The sequence below is a fragment of the Sorex fumeus genome, unplaced genomic scaffold, assembly GCF_029834395.1.
Source record: "Sorex fumeus unplaced genomic scaffold, SorFum_2.1 ptg000017l, whole genome shotgun sequence".
Lineage (NCBI taxonomy): Eukaryota > Metazoa > Chordata > Mammalia > Eulipotyphla > Soricidae > Sorex > Sorex fumeus.
Window position 1 is genome coordinate 818,935 of NW_026606074.1, and position 18,042 is coordinate 836,976.

Sequence of the window (18,042 nt, forward strand, 5' to 3'; positions counted from 1 at the left end):
ATTTTCTAAAAGGGGGTTTCCCTTCTGCCCAGGTCTGTTCCTCCTTACTCTGGTGTAGCCCCATTGCTGTCATAATATGCTCTTAAACCAAACTAGGTTTCTCTTTATGCTGTTAGAATATTCGTTGTCCGAATGACCCATAAACTGAGACCTATACATCAGGAGCACAGAGGGGTAGGGGTGCTGTTTCACCGCAGTTCTCTCGTAGGGTAGTTCTCACCCTGTCTGGGAGAGCCCTGTTTGTTCATCTTTTTGTCTTTTTATACCTTAGAGTATAATGTGCCTCCCTCACCGGCTCTGAGGCTGAGCAAATTTTTGTTTGATCTGAGGGTCTTAGCATTAGGTCGAGTTGTCTCCTGACTGCTGACTGTCCTGGAACCGTGAGGTGTCATGTGTGGTGCTTGTGAGAATTTCATTATTGAGCTTTGTGAAATGTCATTTATATAGATCAGAGAGGGGATGGGTAGATAGCTCCAAGGTCTAAAGTGCATGCCTGGATGCCTGGGTTTGATCCCCAGCACTGTATGATCTTCTAGACAATACCAGGTTGAGTTGTCCCCTCCCCCCAAAAAAAGAGCATGGAAAATTATGATAAAGTTATAAAGTCATAATTTGGTTAAATCATAAAAACTAACAAAACTAAAGAAGAAATAAAGAGGGGTCAGAGTGATAGCACTGCGGGTAGGGCGTTTGCCTTGCATGTGGCTGACCTGGGTTCGATCCCTGGCATCCCATATGGTCCCCCAAGCACCGCCAGGAGTGATTCCTGAGTGCAAAGCCAGGAGTAACCCCTGAGCATTGCTGGGTGTGCCCAAAAAAGAAAAAAAAAGAAGAAATAAAGACTTCTGGAAATTTTAATGAAATAGAACCCATAATAAAGAAATTTTTTTGGCCACACCTAGCAGTGCTCAGGGGAATATATAGGGTGCTGAGAATTGAATCCAATTTGGCTATATTAAAGGCATATGCCCTACCTGCTGTACAATGCTCCACCCCAACAAAGAAATATTTTCACAGAGAAATTTAAGTCTACTGCCCCCAATAATATATTCTGGTCTGGGAAGAATGAATTGCATGTTGGTGGAGATTCTCCTAAAGATTAGGGCCTGGAGAGAGTACAGTGGGTAAGGGGTTTGGCTTGCACTCAGCTGACCCAGGTTGGATCCCTGGCACCCACATAATGCAGTTTATGAAGATTCCGAAGCACTGTCAGGAGTGATCCCTGAGTTCAGAACCAGGAGTAAGCCTCGAGCACCCCTGGGTGTGGCCCCCAAACAAACACTCTCCACCACAAAAAATCCAAAAACCAAAAAAAAACCCAACCCAGTAAACTTCTGAATATTGGAAAAAGGAAAACATACCAACACTTGTAGTATTCAGGATAATAACACTGAACTCTTAGAAAGAAATGCACAGAACTGAAATTACGGTTTTAATAATCCCAATATTTACTAATAAATTTTGTTTAAATTTATTTAAATAGAAAATTTCATGGACCTGACTTTAAATTATTTAATTAAATTTATTTAAGTAGAAAATTTCACGGACCAGTTCACTTCCTGGCATTACTGGGTGTGGCTCTGGAAGTGCCTGACCTCTGATGGCATCACCCTATAGGCCTTGGTCTTGGTCGCATTGCTCCTTGGAGCACTAGCTCTGACTTCTTGGAGCATTTGCACTGAACTTCTGGGCTGTCTGATTATTTCTGAGAGTGGCCTGGGGTCCCCTGAGTGGTCATTCCCCTCCCAATTTGAAGTTGCACTCCAAAAGAAGATATTGTATTAAATCTAATATAATGCAGTATATGAAGATCCCAGTATGCTTGTTGGAGGTTGTCAATTTCTTAGAGTAATGGTCAAAGTTAAGATAATTAGAAAGTATAACACATTTAAAATTTATGCTAGCAACAACCAACACAAAAATGAAGTTTTAATGTTTTACATTATCATCAAATGTATTGTTTTTGGATTTCCAAGTGAAGTAAATGATGTTTAAGACCTTATTGTCCTGCTGTCTTGCCGACCAAGCTTTCTTTCCTCCACATTGTCCTCCTAAACCCCAGAGTTGAGGAGAAAGCACGGAAGGGGTGTCTCTGGGGAGACTTCTGCAGGCCGCAGAGATGTGTAGGGCCTGGGAAGGTCCCGGGGCTCCTGTCTCTCTGTGCTTGCTGCGTTTCTGATTCAACTGGTGTCTGATCCTGTGTTCCTCCCTGTCCACAGAGCCGAAGGCAGTGTTTGCTCAGGGAAAACCAGAAGGCAGGAAGGTGCAGGCGGAGGCGGGGGCCAGCGCCACCCTGAGCTGCGAGGTGGCCCAGGCCCAGACAGAGGTGACATGGTTCAAGGACGGGAAGAAGCTGAGTGAGAGCTCGAAAGTGCGTGTGGAGGCCCAGGGCTGCACGCGGCGGCTAGTGGTGCAGCAGGCGGGGAAGGCGGATTCTGGGGAGTACAGCTGTGAGGCCGGGGGCCAGAAGCTCTCCTTCCGCCTGGATGTCACAGGTCAGTGTGAGCGGTGAATAGCCTGTTGGGTGGGGTGGGTCTGGCTGTGGTCCTGGTGGTCTCTGCCTTGGTCCTGCTGCGAATGGGCCGACCTCATATGTCCTGGTGGGGCAGACCTGGGGTGATGGGGACCATGGGTGATGACTGAGAGGAGGTACAATGTGGGGGTCCGCCTTGCTGTCAGCACCCCCATGTGCCTGTGGTGACCCAGACAGATGGAGGGGCAGGTCTGACTGTGGATTTCACAGGCAGCTTCTCTGAGCCCTGTGCCTGGGCATGGTGGGCACAGGTGGGGGGGCAGTGCAGGCCTGGGCTCGGTACCAGCGGCCACGCTGTCCCTGGGAGCAGCCAGTGGTGGTTGGACAGAGGTGGGAGGCACGAGGCTATGGCCTGTCAGCCGTGTGTGCGGGGCTCAGGTGTGCAGAGGGAGGCAGCGGGCTGCACGTGAGAGCATGTGCACTGTCCAGTAGGTCAGTATCCCTGCGGGGGCCCTGCCTGGACTATTGCCTGCAGACATGAGCTGGGTCTGATCCAGGCCTCTGACCCCATGTCCCTCTGTCCCCAGAGCCCAAGGTGGTGTTTGCCAAGGAGCAGCCAGCAGGCCAGATGGTGCAGGCCGAGGCGGGGGCCAGCGCCACCCTGAGCTGTGAGGTGGCCCAGGCCCAGACAGAGGTGACATGGTTCAAGGACGGAAAGAAGCTGAGCGGGAGCTCGAAAGTGCGTGTGGAGGCCCAGGGCTGCACGCGGCGGCTGGTGGTGCAGCAGGCGGGGAAGGCGGATTCTGGGGAGTACAGCTGTGAGGCCGGGGGCCAGAAGCTCTCCTTCCGCCTGGATGTCACAGGTCAGTCTGGGGTTCTAACTGCCTCTGTCACAATTAGTTTTGGAGTTGATGATTGTCCAGTTGATCATGCCTTTTTACCCATGAGATATAAGCTTAATTCTCTCACATTCTCTCTATGTTTCCTGCTTTTGCTTGACCCCTGGAGTTTGTAATGAAAGAATGTTTGAAAAGGTATGATTTGTTCATGGGTATCTCAGTTGCTGTTTCTGTGTTATCATAGAATGCGACATCCCATCAGCAGTGGCCACAAACATTTATGTATTCAGGACTCTTGCTGTACCTGTCCTTGATTTTGTGAGAGACAAGTAATATCATCCTTGGAGACTATTGTGAAGTGTTCAAAACGTTTCTTTATTCACCACAGCCTCACTTACAGGTTCTGTCTACTAAGGATCTGTTGGATCATTGAGTGCGACCCTGAGTATATTTCAGCCTCCTCATTCTTCTTGGTATTCTGCTAGAAAATCAGGTTTAGTGTGACATATTTTATGGCCTCTTTAAAATGCACTTTGTTCCTTGTCTCTGTTAGAATTCTATCCTTGTGTGCCTGTACAATATGGTGTATTTATTTTATAGAACCTCCCAGGTGCCTAGCACTTCTGTACCTCCCTGGGTGGCTCATGGACTTGCAGATAGCTGATTGATTTTCCTTTCATGAAGTTTTCCTACCGAGAGTATCCCGCCTGCATGGCAGAGCCTGGCAAGCTCCCTGTGGCGTATTCAATATGCCAAAAACAGTAAAAACAAGTCTCACAATGGAGTCGTTACTGGTGCCCGCCGAGCAAATCGATGAACAGTGGGAGGACAGTGCTACAATGCTGTAGAAGTTCTCCTACATGGCAAACACCAGTAATGGCAGTCCTCGTCTGAGTTCTAGGGGCCAGTCCAGTAGCTTGGATTTATGTCAGTGACTTATAGGGGTGAATCGATACCAAAAACTCACTCTGCCTACATCTTTGCCAAGTGATATTTTAAAGAAAGTGTCAGGCTGTGGTGTGGCTTAGTCGTAGAGCATATATTCCTTGTGTGTGGAGGTTCAGGGTTTCGCCCATAGCACAGCAAAAACAAAAGATGATAAGGAATTTTATTATTAAAAATATGTAAAGTTTTGACAGTTTGGCCAGGTCTTAGGAAACAATGTCAGAATTTATCCCAGGGTCTATGGAGACAGCTCAAAGCAGTAGAGTGTAGACTTTGCATGTGGGAGATGCCAGGGTCAGTCCCTGGCATCACCACATGGTCCCCCCAAGCACTGAGGTGGAAGTGGCCCCCTGAACACCTCTGAGTGTGGCTTCAAAACCAAGAGAAAAGAAAACCTGATCCAAGAATGATTAGACAAATTTACCAGACTTATTGTAGATGTTTAAATAAATGGAGTCAAAGTAAATAACCAGTGGTCACTGTGCACCACGACAGGATGCTGAAAGGCGGTGAAGGGATCTGCATGATACCCTTGGAAAGGAAAGGAAAAGGCAGTGAGAGAAAGGCAAACAAAGTGCCTGCCATAGAGGTGGGCTTGGGACCAGGAGGGAAACTGGGGACATAGGTGGAGGGAAGTGGTCACTGGTGAAGGAATCAGTGTTGGGACAGCCTAAAACTCAATCATGAATAACTTTGTGACTTCGTAATTGATGACGATTCAATTAAAAAAATCTGGTGTTTAAAAAAAAGTATAACTAGGTGTGCCTTTTTATGGCAAATGCTACCACAAGAGACACCAAGTGTCTCGCCACTTGCTGACTCCTGGAAAGCAGTGCCCTTGGTGAGAAAATAGCTCCAGGAAGCTGCTGCCACAGCTTCTGGGTACCATTTCTCAGAACAGTCAGAAAATGATACGAAAGATGTGAAATATGGAGGAAGGGCTGAGGTCGAGTGGTATCCCAAGTGGCTCAATGATAGAGCATGGCCTTGTATGTGTGAGGTCCTGAGTTTGAGTCACAGACACGCATGATCTCCCCACCTCTGTGGTGTGGTACCCTCAGCACTGCCGGGAGTATCTCCCCAAGTTCTAAGTAGCATCGCAAATGCTGCTGATTGCGGGCTCCCCAAAGTGGGGGAGAAGCAGAATTCCAAGATTATGTGAATAACAATTTAGAATATCTAATAATTTTAATGTAAGAAAGATTACTTATAAAAATTAATATGCAGAAAGTACTTTTTTTTGTTTTGGGGCCACATCCAGCAGTGCTGCTCAGGACTTACTCCTGGCTGGCTTGGGGACCATATGGGGTGCTGGGGATCCAACCTGGGCCAGCCACGTGCAAGGCAAATGCCCTCCCCACTGTATAATGGCTCTGGCCTCTATGTGCAGAAAATACTCCTATATCTAAATGCCAACAATACGGTTATACCATGCTATTAAAAATACTGTGTTCTTTTTTTTAATTTTTTTCACATTTTGGGTCACACCTGGAGATGCACAGGGGTTAATCCTGGCTCTGCACTCAGGAGTTACTCCTCTGGCGGTGCTCAGGGGACCATATGGGATGCCGGGAATCGAACCTGGGTTGGCCGTGTGCAAGGCAAATGCCCTACCCACTGTGCTATCACTCCAGCCCCTTAAAAACAATACTGTGTCACTGTTACTGTCACTGTCCTCCCATTGTTCATCGATTTGCTTGAGCGGGCCCAGTAACGTCTCCATTGGAGGCTTTTGTTGTTACTGTGTTTGGCATATTGAATACATCACGGGTAGCTTGCCAGGCTCCGCTGTGTGGGCGAGATACTCTCGGTAGCTTGCGGGGCTCTCTGAGAGGGGCAGAGGAATAGAACTCGGGTCGGCCATATTGGCTGCGTGCAAGGCAAGCGCCCTACCGCTGTGCTATTGCTCCAGCCCAATACTGTGTTCTTAATTTCAATTTTAGTAAAGATGTCTGAGACTTATTGGAGGAAAATTAGTTTTTAATTTTTGAGATAGTAAATAAAAGAAATGGATAGGTATTCGTGGAAGAATCATATGTAGTCACATTTCATCAATATCCAGTAAGTGTATTTTTTGGGGGATTGAAAATGGACAAGCAGATTCCAGAGGCCATGGAGAGCCCAATTCAGTCTTGAAAAGCAAGAGCACTGAGTATATATCAAGAATAACCCTGAAGCAAGAGCATTACAGATAATGAAGGGAGTTTCCAGTAGTCCAGTAGTCTGAGTTCCCCAAAAGACTGCTGAATAAATGGGGCCCCTCGTGTCCTCTTTTTTTTTTTAAATTTTTATTAGTGAGACACCATGAGGGACAGTTGTAGACTTACAAATTTTGTGCTTGGGTTTCAATTATACAATGGTCAAATACCCATCCCTCCACCAGTGCCAAACATGATTGCCACTCGTGTCCTCTTTTAATCACCAGTTCTGTATAGGCACTGGAGGAAGAGTGCTCTTTTTCTGTCATGTAGTGTCGTATAGGTAACTCACACGATGCTGAATAGTAACCTCCAGGGATTAGAGACCTCAGTGTAAAAGATAAAGCCACAAACACTCAGGTGGTTACTTCGCTGTATGGTAACTTCAGGGGATGCAGAGATCTTTTTTCTGTCATTGTGCTTCTATAATTTTTCAGTACTGTCAGTGGTAGGGTTTCATGCGTACAGTCTTCCAACTCACACCCCATCACCTGAATGTCTGTTTCTCTCCGCCACTGTCCCCACTCAGTCCTCCACCCACCTCAGTTCCCTCTAGACCACGCCCCCCCCCCAAAGTCTCTCCACCATGGTGAGCTCCATTCCATAGATCAATTTTGAGGTTCTGTTCCTCTTGGTCAGTTGTTATTCCTTATCCGTACTTCTTTATATCCCACATATGAGAGAGATTGTTCTGTGTCTGTCTCTGTACTTCTGGTTGACTTTACTCATGCATGCTACCTACCTGCCATTTCTATCCATGTAGCAGCAGATTGCACAATTTCATCTTATAGCCCAGGAGTATTCTGTTGTGTGTTATCTACCACAGTTTCTTTATCCAGTCACCTTTCTTTGGACACTGGGGTATTTGCAGATTTTGGCTCTTGTGAATAGTGTTGCAATGAACATAGGAGTGAATGTCTTCTGAATAGTTTGTGGGCCCTTGGGATAAATGTCCAGAAGTGGGATTGCTGGCTTATATGGAAGCTCAATTCTTTTTTTTTTTCTGAGAGGTGTCTAAATTGTTTTTCAAAAGGCTTGAACCAATTGACATTCCCACCAGCAGTTTATGAGGGTTTCTTTCTTCCCCCACCTGTGCCAGAACTGGTTACTTCCAGTCTTTTCAGAGTATTCCAGTCATACTGGTGGGTATGTAGTTATCATGTGGTTATCACACCAAAATTTGCATTTTCCTATGATCAATGGGGCAAGAATTTTTTAATATATGTACTTGGCCACCTGTATCTCTTCTTTGAGGAAGGTTTTTTTTTTTAATTTTATTGAATCACTGCGACATAGTTACAAGCTTTCATGTTTGGGTTACAATCACACAATCATCAAACACCCATCCCTCCACCAGTACACATGCCCCACCACCAATCTCCCTGGTATACCCCCCCCTCCTTTCCCACTCTCCTCCTGCCTCCATGACAGACAATATTCCCCATACTCTCTCTCTACTTTTGGTCATTATGGTTTGCAATACAGACACTGAAAGGTTATCATGTTTGGTCCTTTATCTACTTTCAGCACACATCTCCCATCCCGACCGCTTCCTCAAGCCATCATTTTCTTAGTGATCCCTTCTCTATTCCAGCTAACTTCTCCCCTTTGCTCATGAGGCAGGCTTCCAGCTGTGGAGCAGTCTTCCTGTCCTGTGTATCTACTATCCTTAGGTGTCAGCCTCATGTTATGTTGTTGTATACTCCACAAATGTGTGCAGTCCTTCTATGTCAGTCCCTCTCTTTCTGACTCATCTCACTTAGCATGATACTCTCCATGTCTATCCATTTATAAGCAAAGTTCATGACTTCATCTCTCCTGACAGCTACATAGTATTCCATTGTGTAGATGTACCAAAGTTTCTTTAACCAGTCCTCTGTTCTAGGGCACTTGGGTTGTTTCCAGATTTTGGCTATTGTGAACAGTGCTGCAATGAACATATAGGTACAGATGTCATTTCTACTATGCTTTTTTGCATCCTTGGAATATATTCCCAGAAGTGGTATTTTGGGGGTCATATGGAAGCTCAATTTCTAGTTTTCTTTTCTTTTTTTTTTGCTTCTTGGGTCACACCCGGTGATTCACAAGAGTTACTCCTGGCTCTGCCCCTAGGAATTACCCCTGGCAGTGTTCAGGGGACCATATGGGATGCTGGGAATCGAACCTGGGTCAGCCACATGCAAGGCAAACACCCTACCAGCTGTGCTATCACCCCAGCCCTCAATTTCCAGTTTTTGAAGGACTGTCCATATTGTTTTCCAGAAAGGCTGGACTAGTGGGCATTCCCACAACAGTGAAAGGGTGCTCCCTTCTCCCCACATCCATGCCAACACTGGTTGCTTTAGTTCTTTTGAATGTGTGCCAGTCTCTGTGGTGTGAGATGATTGTTGTTTTGATTTGCATCTGTTGTTTTGTTATTGTTGTTTTGATTTGCATCTCCCTGATGATTAGCAATGTGGAGCATTATTTCATGTGTCTTTTGGCCATTTGTATTTCTTTGTTGAGGAAGCTTCTGTTCATTTCTTCTCCCCATGTTTGGATGGGTTTGGAGGTTTCTTTCTTGTTCAGTTCTACTAGTGACTTGTATCTCTGTTATCAGATGGGTATTGGGTAAATATTCTTTCCCATTCCAAGGGCTCTTGGAGAGATTTCTTTTTTTTTTTTTTAAATTTTTTTTATTAGTGAAACACCATGAGGTACAGTTGTAGATTTACAATTTTTTGTGCTTGGGTTTGATTATACAATGATCAGATACCCATCCCTCCACCAGTGCCCATTTTCCACCACCATGGATAATATCCCCCCCACCCCCATCCCCCCATCCCCCCCTGCCTCTGTGGCAGGGCAATCCCCTGTGTTCCTTGGAGAGATTTCTTAAATAGATTACTCAAACATGTTTTTATATCTGATATATTAAAACTTAAACTATGATTTGTTCAATGATATATTAATGAAAAGGCAAATCATAGAATGGATGCTTGTAAATGTTCACTGGAAATCTCTGACCTAAAAGCTGATGGAGACAGATACTGCTGTTGGGAGTCAAAAGGTTCAGTAGTAATGCCAGAGGTGGTACACACTAGTAACCAGAAAAACAGAAAGCATCCTGGCCCCAGAAAGTGCTTCTCTGAGGAGTGTGTGCAGGAAGAGGTCTTAGACCGTGGGGCTCCTGGAGCTGAGGGCAGGTACGGATGAAGCGAGCCTGGGTACAGAGTTGTGGGAGCATTTGTGATTTACAGCACTCGAGCAGAGCTCGAGTCTTCTTGCAGGCTTACATTTCCCACAGTGGCCCCTACTTAAGCGGTGTCTGACCCTGTGTTCCTCCTGTCCCCAGAGCCCAAGGCGGTGTTTGCCAAGGAGCAGCCAGCAGGCCAGGTGGTGCAGGCTGAGGCGGGGGCCAGCGCCACCCTGAGCTGCGAGGTGGCCCAGGCCCAGACAGAGGTGACATGGTTCAAGGACGGGAAGAAGTTGAGTGAGAGCTCGAACGTGCGTGTAGAAGCCCAGGGCTGCACGCGGCGGCTGGTGGTGCAGCAGGCGGGGAAGGCAGATTCTGGGGAGTACAGCTGTGAGGCCAGGGGCCAGAAGCTCTCCTTCCGCCTGGATGTCACAGGTCAGTGTGGGCAGTGATTGGCCTGTTGGGTGGGGCGGGTCTGGCTTTGGTCCTGGTGGTCTCTGCCTTGGTTCTACTGCGAGGGGGCTGACCTGGTGCATCCTGGTGCGACAGACCTGGGGTGATGGCGACCGTGGGTGATGACTGAGAGGAGGTTCAATGTGGGGGTCCCCCTGGCCATCAGGAGGTTCAATGTAGGGGTCCCACTGGCCGTCAGCACTCCCATATGCCTGTGGTTGACCCAGACAGATGGAGGGGCAGGTCTGGCTGTGGATTTCACAGGAATCTTCTCTGAGCCCTGTGCCTGGGCGTGGTGGGCACAGGTGGGGGGCAGTGCAGGCCTGGGCTCGGTACCGGGGGCCGTGCTGTCCCTGAGAGCAGCCAGTGGTGGCTGGACAGAGGTGGGAGGCACGAAGCCGTGGCCTGTCAGCCGTGTGTGGGGGGCTTAGGTGTGCAGAGGGAGGCAGCAGGCAGCAGTTGAGAGCATTTACTGTCCAGCAGGTCAACATCCCTGTGGGGCTCTGCCTAGACCATCACCTGCAGACATGAGCTGGGTCTGATCCAGGCCTCTGACTCCATGTCCCTCTGTCTCCAGAGCCCAAGGCAGTGTTTGCCAAGGAGCAGGCAGCAGGCCAGGTGGTGCAGGCCGAGGCGGGGGCCAGCGCCACCCTGAGCTGCGAGGTGGCCCAGGCCCAGACAGAGGTGACGTGGTTCAAGGACGGGAAGAAGCTGAGCAAGAGCTCGAAAGTGCGTGTGGAGGCCCAGGGCTGCACGCGGCGGCTGGTGGTGCAGCAGGCGGGGAAGGCGGATTCTGGGGAGTACAGCTGTGAGGCCGGGGGCCAGAAGCTCTCCTTCCGCCTGGATGTCACAGGTCAGTGTGAGCGGTGAATAGCCTGTTGGGTGGGGTGGGTCTGGCTGTGGTCCTGGTGGTCTCTGCCTTGGTCCTGCTGCGAATGGGCTGACCTCATATGTCCTGGTGGGGCAGACCTGGGGTGATGGGGACCATGGGTGATGACTGAGAGGAGGTACAGTGTGGGGGTCCCCCTTGCTGTCAGCACCCCCATGTGCCTGTGGTGACCCAGACAGATGGAGGGGCAGGTCTGGCTGTGGATTTCACAGGCAGCTTCTCTGAGCCCTGTGCCTGGGCATGGTGGGCACAGGTGGGGGGGCAGTGCAGGCCTGGGCTCGGTACCAGCAGCCTCGCTGTCCCTGGGAGCAGCCAGTGGTGGCTGGACAGAGGTGGGAGGCACGAGGCTATGGCCTGTCAGCCGTGTGTGCGGGGCTCAGGTGTGCAGAGGGAGGCAGCGGGCTGCACGTGAGAGCATGTGCACTGTCCAGTAGGTCAGTATCCCTGCGGGGGCCCTGCCTGGACTACTGCCTGCAGACATGAGCTGGGTCTGATCCAGGCCTCTGACCCCATGTCCCTCTGTCCCCAGAGCCCAAGGTGGTGTTTGCCAAGGAGCAGCCAGCAGGCCAGATGGTGCAGGCCGAGGCGGGGGCCAGCGCCACCCTGAGCTGTGAGGTGGCCCAGGCCCAGACAGAGGTGACATGGTTCAAGGACGGAAAGAAGCTGAGCGGGAGCTCGAAAGTGCGTGTGGAGGCCCAGGGCTGCACGCGGCGGCTGGTGGTGCAGCAGGCGGGGAAGGCGGATTCTGGGGAGTACAGCTGTGAGGCCGGGGGCCAGAAGCTCTCCTTCCGCCTGGACATCACAGGTCAGTCCTGGCTTCTCTGTTTTTGGGAGGGGCAATGGGTTGACTATTTCAGTGACCCTTTTTAAAAAAATTACTTTGTTTTCAATTCAATTCAATTTGAGCTTGTTTTTTGTTTAATTTTTGGCCACACTCAGCTGTGCTCAGGGCTTACACCTGGCTTAGTGCTCAGAGATCACTCCTGATAGGGCTTGGGGGACCCTTTGTTGCGCCAGGGATCGAACTTGGGTCAGCCACATGCAAAGCAAGCACTTTATCTGTTGTGCTATTGATCTAGCATCATAATTAAATTTGATTCTTAAGTTGTGTTATTTATTTTAAATTATGTTATATTATATTTTATTATTATTTTTTTTTGGCTTTTTTGGGTCACACCCAGCAATGTACAGGAGTTACTCCTGGTTCGTACACTCAGGAGCATTCCTGGTGGTGCTTGGGGGACCATATGGGATGCTGGGAATCAAACCTGGGTCTGCTGTGTGCAAGGCAAACGCCCTCCCTGCTGTGCTATTGCTCCAGCCCCAAAATTATATTTTATTTATGTGTGAAAAGTTTTTATATGGAATGCTTTATAGATTTGCAAGTCATCCTTGCATATGGGTCATGCTAATCTTCTCTATCATTCCAGTTTTAGTTTAAGTACGAAGTTAATATATTTATCTTATCTAAATCTATAGCTAATTAAATTAATAAAAGGTTTTGTTTAATTTTAAATATTATTTTTAAATTTATTATAGTATTTTTATTTAAAAATACATTGAATTGTATTTTAAAAAGCTTCCTGTGTGTATGTGTGGTTTTTCTTTTCTTTTTTCGGTTCGGGGGGGGGGTCTTACCTGATGGTGCTGATATCCTACTCCAGGTAGGAGGATATGGGGACCTTATTGGGTATTGAAACCAGGTCAGCTGCTTGCAAGACAAGAGCCTTCCCTACTGTACCATCTCTCCAGTAACTTTAAAGTTGGGGCTGGAGAAAGAGTACAGTGGCCTGGGTGCTTGCCTTCTTGTGGCCAACCATGGTTCAAACCCCATCATCCCATATACAGGCCCATCAAGAATGATCCCTGAGCGCAGAGCCAGGAGTAAGCCATGAGAACACTTAGTGTGGCCCCCAAAACAACAGCAACAAGTATACATATATATGTGTGTGTTTGTATACATATGTTTGATTTCATTTCTTTAAAAATTTTGACTATTTTAAATTAAATTTAACCTATAATAATTTTTTTGTGCTTTGTTTTTGGGGCATACCTGGTGGTGTTGTGCCAGGAATTGAACTCAGGTTGGCCACGTGCAAGGCAAACCCCTTGACAGCTGTATTGTCATTCCCTCCCATAATTTTTTTAATCTAAATTTTAAAATTTTATCTCACTTAATTTCAAAATATTTATTTTATGTTTAAAATTATCCTTTGTTATTTAAAGATTTATTAAAGTTCTTATTATTTTCCTGATTTGTATTTTTAATATTTCTAATCTTTTTAATTTTAGTTTGTGTATTTTAATAAACAGTTTTGTTTTGGGGGCTGGAGAGATAGTACAGCAGGTAGGGCAAATGCCTTGCATGCTACTGACCTTGATCCGGGTTAAATATTTGATCCCCAATCCCCAGCACCTCATATGGTCCCCTAGTCCCACCAGGAGTGATCCCTGAGTGCAGAGTCAGGAGTAAGTATTGAGTACCATCAGATGTGCCCCCTCCCCTGCAAGAAAAAAAGCATCTTGTGATCCCAAGATCAAGGTCATCATTGCTCAGAGGGTGTGAGGAGACAATTGTCCCTGAACCAGTAAGCATCTGGATTGTAGCATCTGATGATGTGAAGATTCCTAAAGTAATATTTTACTGAGAACAAGCATATTCCCTGTGGCAGAAAGCTCTGGGTGTGGAGTTCTCTGCTCAGAAGCAGCTGGTGACAGGGCAGGCTTCTGGCCAAAGCAGTGTGACGTGGAGACTGGGAAGTGGACTACCACCTGTTTCTAGAATTTTGTCTTTAACCTTGTCTCTTCCTGTCCCCAGAGCCCAAAGTGGTGTTTGCCAAGGAGCAGGCAGCAGGCCAGGCGGTGCAGGCCGAGGCGGGGGCCAGCGCCACCCTGAGCTGCGAGGTGGCCCAGGCCCAGACAGAGGTGACATGGTTCAAGGACGGGAAGAAGCTGAGTGGGAGTTCGAAAGTGCGTGTGGAGGCCCAGGGCTGCACGCGGCGGCTGGTGGTGCAGCAGGCAGGGAAGGCGGATTCTGGGGAGTACAGCTGTGAGGCCGGGGGCCAGAAGCTCTCCTTCCGCCTGGACGTCACAGGTCAGTTGGTTTCTAACTGCATTTATGGGGCTGGGCTTTCAGTGGACCATGTGCTCTTTCTGGGAGGTTGCACCTCATGTCTCCCATCTTCTATTAGTGGAAGGATGCATATGAAATTATGGGTGTATGTGGGCAGTCATTCTGTTTTATTTTTATATATTTGTTTGTGGGCCGCACCCAGCGGTGCTCAGGGCTTACTCCTGGGTCTCTTATGTATTGCTCTTGGTGCTTGGGGAACCATATGTGGTGCTAGGTATCGAACTCAGGTTGGCTGTGCATGGCAAGCACTTTACCTGCTCTGCTTTGTGGTGTGTGTATATCTCTCATTCCAGGGTCTCTTCATCTGGGTAGTCTGCACTGCTTTGCATGGTGCTGCTTACTCCCTTTTTCTCAGGGAGTAAACACCAAGCCTTATGCTTCCTTCAGTGCTGGGTCTAGAGATCCAATCTTGCTTGGACTCAGCAGTGCTGGGGGTCACAGTACACACTGGGGGTAGGGGTAGTGAAGGGCACAGTGGTGCTGGGAGTGGGGAGTGGACATGTGCTAGGGATTGAGCTCAGGGCCTTGTTCGTAAAGGGCATGCCCCCAACCTCTGAGTATCTCTCAGTGCTGTGGTTCAAATGATTTATTTCATTTTGTTTAAACAGTGCTTTATTGATTCTACCATTTTCTTAGTGGTGTCTTTAGGGCTCTATGACTATTAAATATGCATATATAAGATATGTATTTTATGTTTTTTTCAAATAATGATATTCAGACTTCTTTTCTAATTTGGATTTCTTTGTTTTTCTTGTCTAACTGCTGTGTTGGAACTTCTAGTACTATGTTGAATAATAGAGGTGATAGTTGATATCCTTGTGTCTGTTCTTATTTTTTATTTTTTTCTTGTGCCTGATCTTAGAGGAAAACCTTTCCATTTTTTCTCTGATATAGTGTTAGCTGTGGGTTTGCCATATGTGGACTTTATTCTATTGATGTACTTTTCTTCTATTCCCATTTTGTTGTGATCCTAAGTGGATCGTTCTTTGGTTTGGGTTAGTTTCTTTGGGGTGGGAGGTGTTTGGTGGTATTCAAGTACTCCTGTCTGTTTTGCTCTCAGGGGTTGCTCCCAGTCATGCTTGGACAGCTGTACGGAGTCAGGGTTCCAGCATCCTGCATGCAAAGTGTGTAGTCAGCCTTGGAGCCAGGTCTCTGGCTGGGGCTTGTCAGAGGCTTTCTCCGCATCTGTGGATAGAGAATTGTAGGATTGTTGTCCTTTCCTTTGTTGGTGGTGTATTACAGCCATTGGTTTGCATAGGTTGAAACATCCTTGTATCCCTGGAATAAACCCCCTTTGTTCATAATGGGTAATTCTTCCCCTTTGCTTCTGTTTTATACATGCTCAGTTGCAGTGCTGGCTAAACTGAGTTTCTTTTTACTTTTTTTTTTTTGTGACGCACCTTATGATTTTGGGCAACTCTGGTCTTCTAGATACTGGAAGAATGCCCATTTCTTCAATTTTTTTTGAAAAGCTTGAAAAGGATAGATAGTAAGTTGAAGGTGTGGTAGAACTCACATTGTAAATCCATCTTTATTTGGACTTAATTTTTTTTTTGGCTGAACTTTTGATGACTGTTTTAACTGCCTTGCTTTCAATTGGTCTACTTAGGCCTACTCGTTTTTCCTGATTAAGTCTATTTTTGGTTTGCTTTGTTTCTGGGCCATAATCCGCAGGGTTCAGGGGATACTCCTAGCTCTGTGCTCAGCAATTACTCCTGGCTGTGCTTGGGGAACCAGATGGAGTGCTGGGGATTGAACCTGGGTTCGCTGCATGCAAAGCAGTGCCCCACATGCTCTGCCGTCTCTCCAGGCCCCCTTACTCAGTCTTGAGGCTGTGAGGCTAAGAATTTGTCTAATTTTTGTTTTCCACACTTATAATAGTGTAATAGTAATTAATAAATTTGTTCATATAGTCTTTTGCAATCTTTGTAATTTCTGTGGTATCTGTTGTAATGTTTAGTTTCTGAGTCTATTAGGGTTTTCTCTCCTTTTTTTCTATAAGGCTACCTAATTGTTTGTCAGTCTTGTTCTTTCAAATAACCAGTTATTGCTTTCATCAACCTTTTATATTTTAAGTTTCTATTTTATTTATTTCCATATTTTTTTTTGTTATTGTCCCTGTAAGGATTTTGTATTCAATTTGCTGAGACTTTCTGTTAGTCCATTCTTTTCAAGGGCATTTCACTTGGAAATTTTTTTTATTTGGGCCATATCTGGAGATCCTCAGAGGTTATTCTTGGCTCTGCACTCAGGAATAACTCCTGGCGGTGCTCATATGGATTGCCAGGGATTGTACCCAGATTGGCCACGTGCAAGGCAAATGCCCTACCTAGTGTACTATCTCATTGGCCCTGTGAATATTTTTAAACTTATTTTTCTTGTGGTTGGAGGCCACAGTACAGCAGGTAGGTAATTTGATTTGTTTATGTCCCACCTAGGTTGATCCCTGGCACCTCATATGGTCCCTGAGTGCACCAGGAGTGATCCCTGAGTGCAGAGCCAGGAGTAAGCCCTGAGCACTGCTGAGTGTGCCCCTCAAGCCCTCCCCAGAACCCAAAACTTTCTTTTTCTTTCTTGGTGGTGAGGGGGAACATATTGATTGATGCTCAGAGATTACTCCTGGCTCTGTGCTCAGGCATCACTTCTGGCTATGGGGACCATTTGGGCTGCCAAAGATCAAACCAGGGCTGTCCATGTGCAAGGCAAGCACCCTGCTCGCTGTTTCATCTCTCTGGACCCACACTTGGAACATTTTGTAATGTCCATTTAAAGTCCTTTTTAGGTATATCCATGTCTGTGTCACCTTAACAATGGTATCTTTTAAGACTCCTTCCCTCACGTGTCCGTATTTCTTCAGGAGACAGGTAGCTTTGGATTGTATCCTGGGTATGTTTATTGAGCTGCTTATCTCAGCAGAAGGTAGAGTTCAGACTGTGGGTCGTGAAAGCCTTCCTGGGTGATCTTTCCAGATCTGCCAGACTGCATGCAGGGCGGCTTGGCTCTGACCGGAACATGCTCCCCCTGCTGGTGGGTATGGCCTGAATACTGGCCTGGCCCTAATTCAGGGATCGTGTCCTTGGTGTGTGCTCTTAGGCTAGATCCACTCATACAGGCCCAGAGTTAGTGGTGAAGTCCTTGAGTGACCACTATCTGTGCCGCTGGCAGCTTGGGTCTTCTGTTTCATTGCTGCTGTCAGAAAGCTGGAACTTGAGGTTTGCTGTTCTGATGTCTGACCAGCATCGACCAGCATTGGGAGGACAAGAGGAGGACGATAGAGGGCTCCTGTTCTTTTTTAGGAACAAGCCCCCTTCGCTGGGGAGAATGTCTTATATGTCTCTAATTATCATGCCTGCGGAAAGTGCAGAGCCTTGAAGTCTAAGCATTTGTTCTAGTCCTCACACCCTGAAAGAGCTGAGGAGCCTGTTTCTGGGCTGTGTAAGACTGGGGTGAAGAAAGGTCTGGGAATCACCTCTGGGAAGGTGAGACTTGGGGCACTGCTTCCCCCCAAATTTGCTACTGTTAGCTCTGAGTCCTTAAGTTCCCCATGCCTTTGGGGCTGTGATAGTGACAGTAGATGGTTTGGTCCAGATTGAATTGTGATTCGGCACTCTGTAGCCAAACCCAAGCCTCGATGCCTGTCATGTGGGACAATCCTATGTGTCCTTGCAGTGATTTATAGTTCGTTTGGGTAGATTTTGAGGTAAAATTCTGTGCCTCTGAGAGATATGAGAGTCTGGGCTCAACTAGGGAGCAGAGTAGCCATGTAGTTCCCATCTACTCTTTCCTAAGTGCTTTCACCATCACTGTCTCACCAGCTCATGTAAACACACGTGCATGTTCACTCTTACATACATATACAGATCTTAAAGATACAAGCTCAACACACTGGTGCACATTTAACACACTCACACATAGACTCATGCAACATACAAACAGT

The 18,042-nt window shown here is 47.1% G+C and overlaps 1 protein-coding gene and 1 pseudogene across 1 annotated transcript in view; one reads left to right on the forward strand and one right to left on the reverse strand.

Moving 5' to 3' along the window:
• OBSCN (obscurin, cytoskeletal calmodulin and titin-interacting RhoGEF) overlaps nt 1-18,042 on the forward strand; it is a 111,261-nt gene that overhangs the window by 11,958 nt on the left and 81,261 nt on the right. Inside the window, exons 10-15 of the mRNA XM_056112318.1 lie at nt 2,220-2,495; nt 3,061-3,336; nt 9,790-10,065; nt 10,661-10,936; nt 11,502-11,777; nt 13,791-14,066. Of these exons, the coding sequence (XP_055968293.1) occupies nt 2,220-2,495; nt 3,061-3,336; nt 9,790-10,065; nt 10,661-10,936; nt 11,502-11,777; nt 13,791-14,066 (1,656 nt within the window). The remainder of the gene's footprint in view (nt 1-2,219; nt 2,496-3,060; nt 3,337-9,789; nt 10,066-10,660; nt 10,937-11,501; nt 11,778-13,790; nt 14,067-18,042) is intronic.
• LOC130021622 (uncharacterized) lies at nt 12,328-12,428 on the reverse strand (annotated as a pseudogene).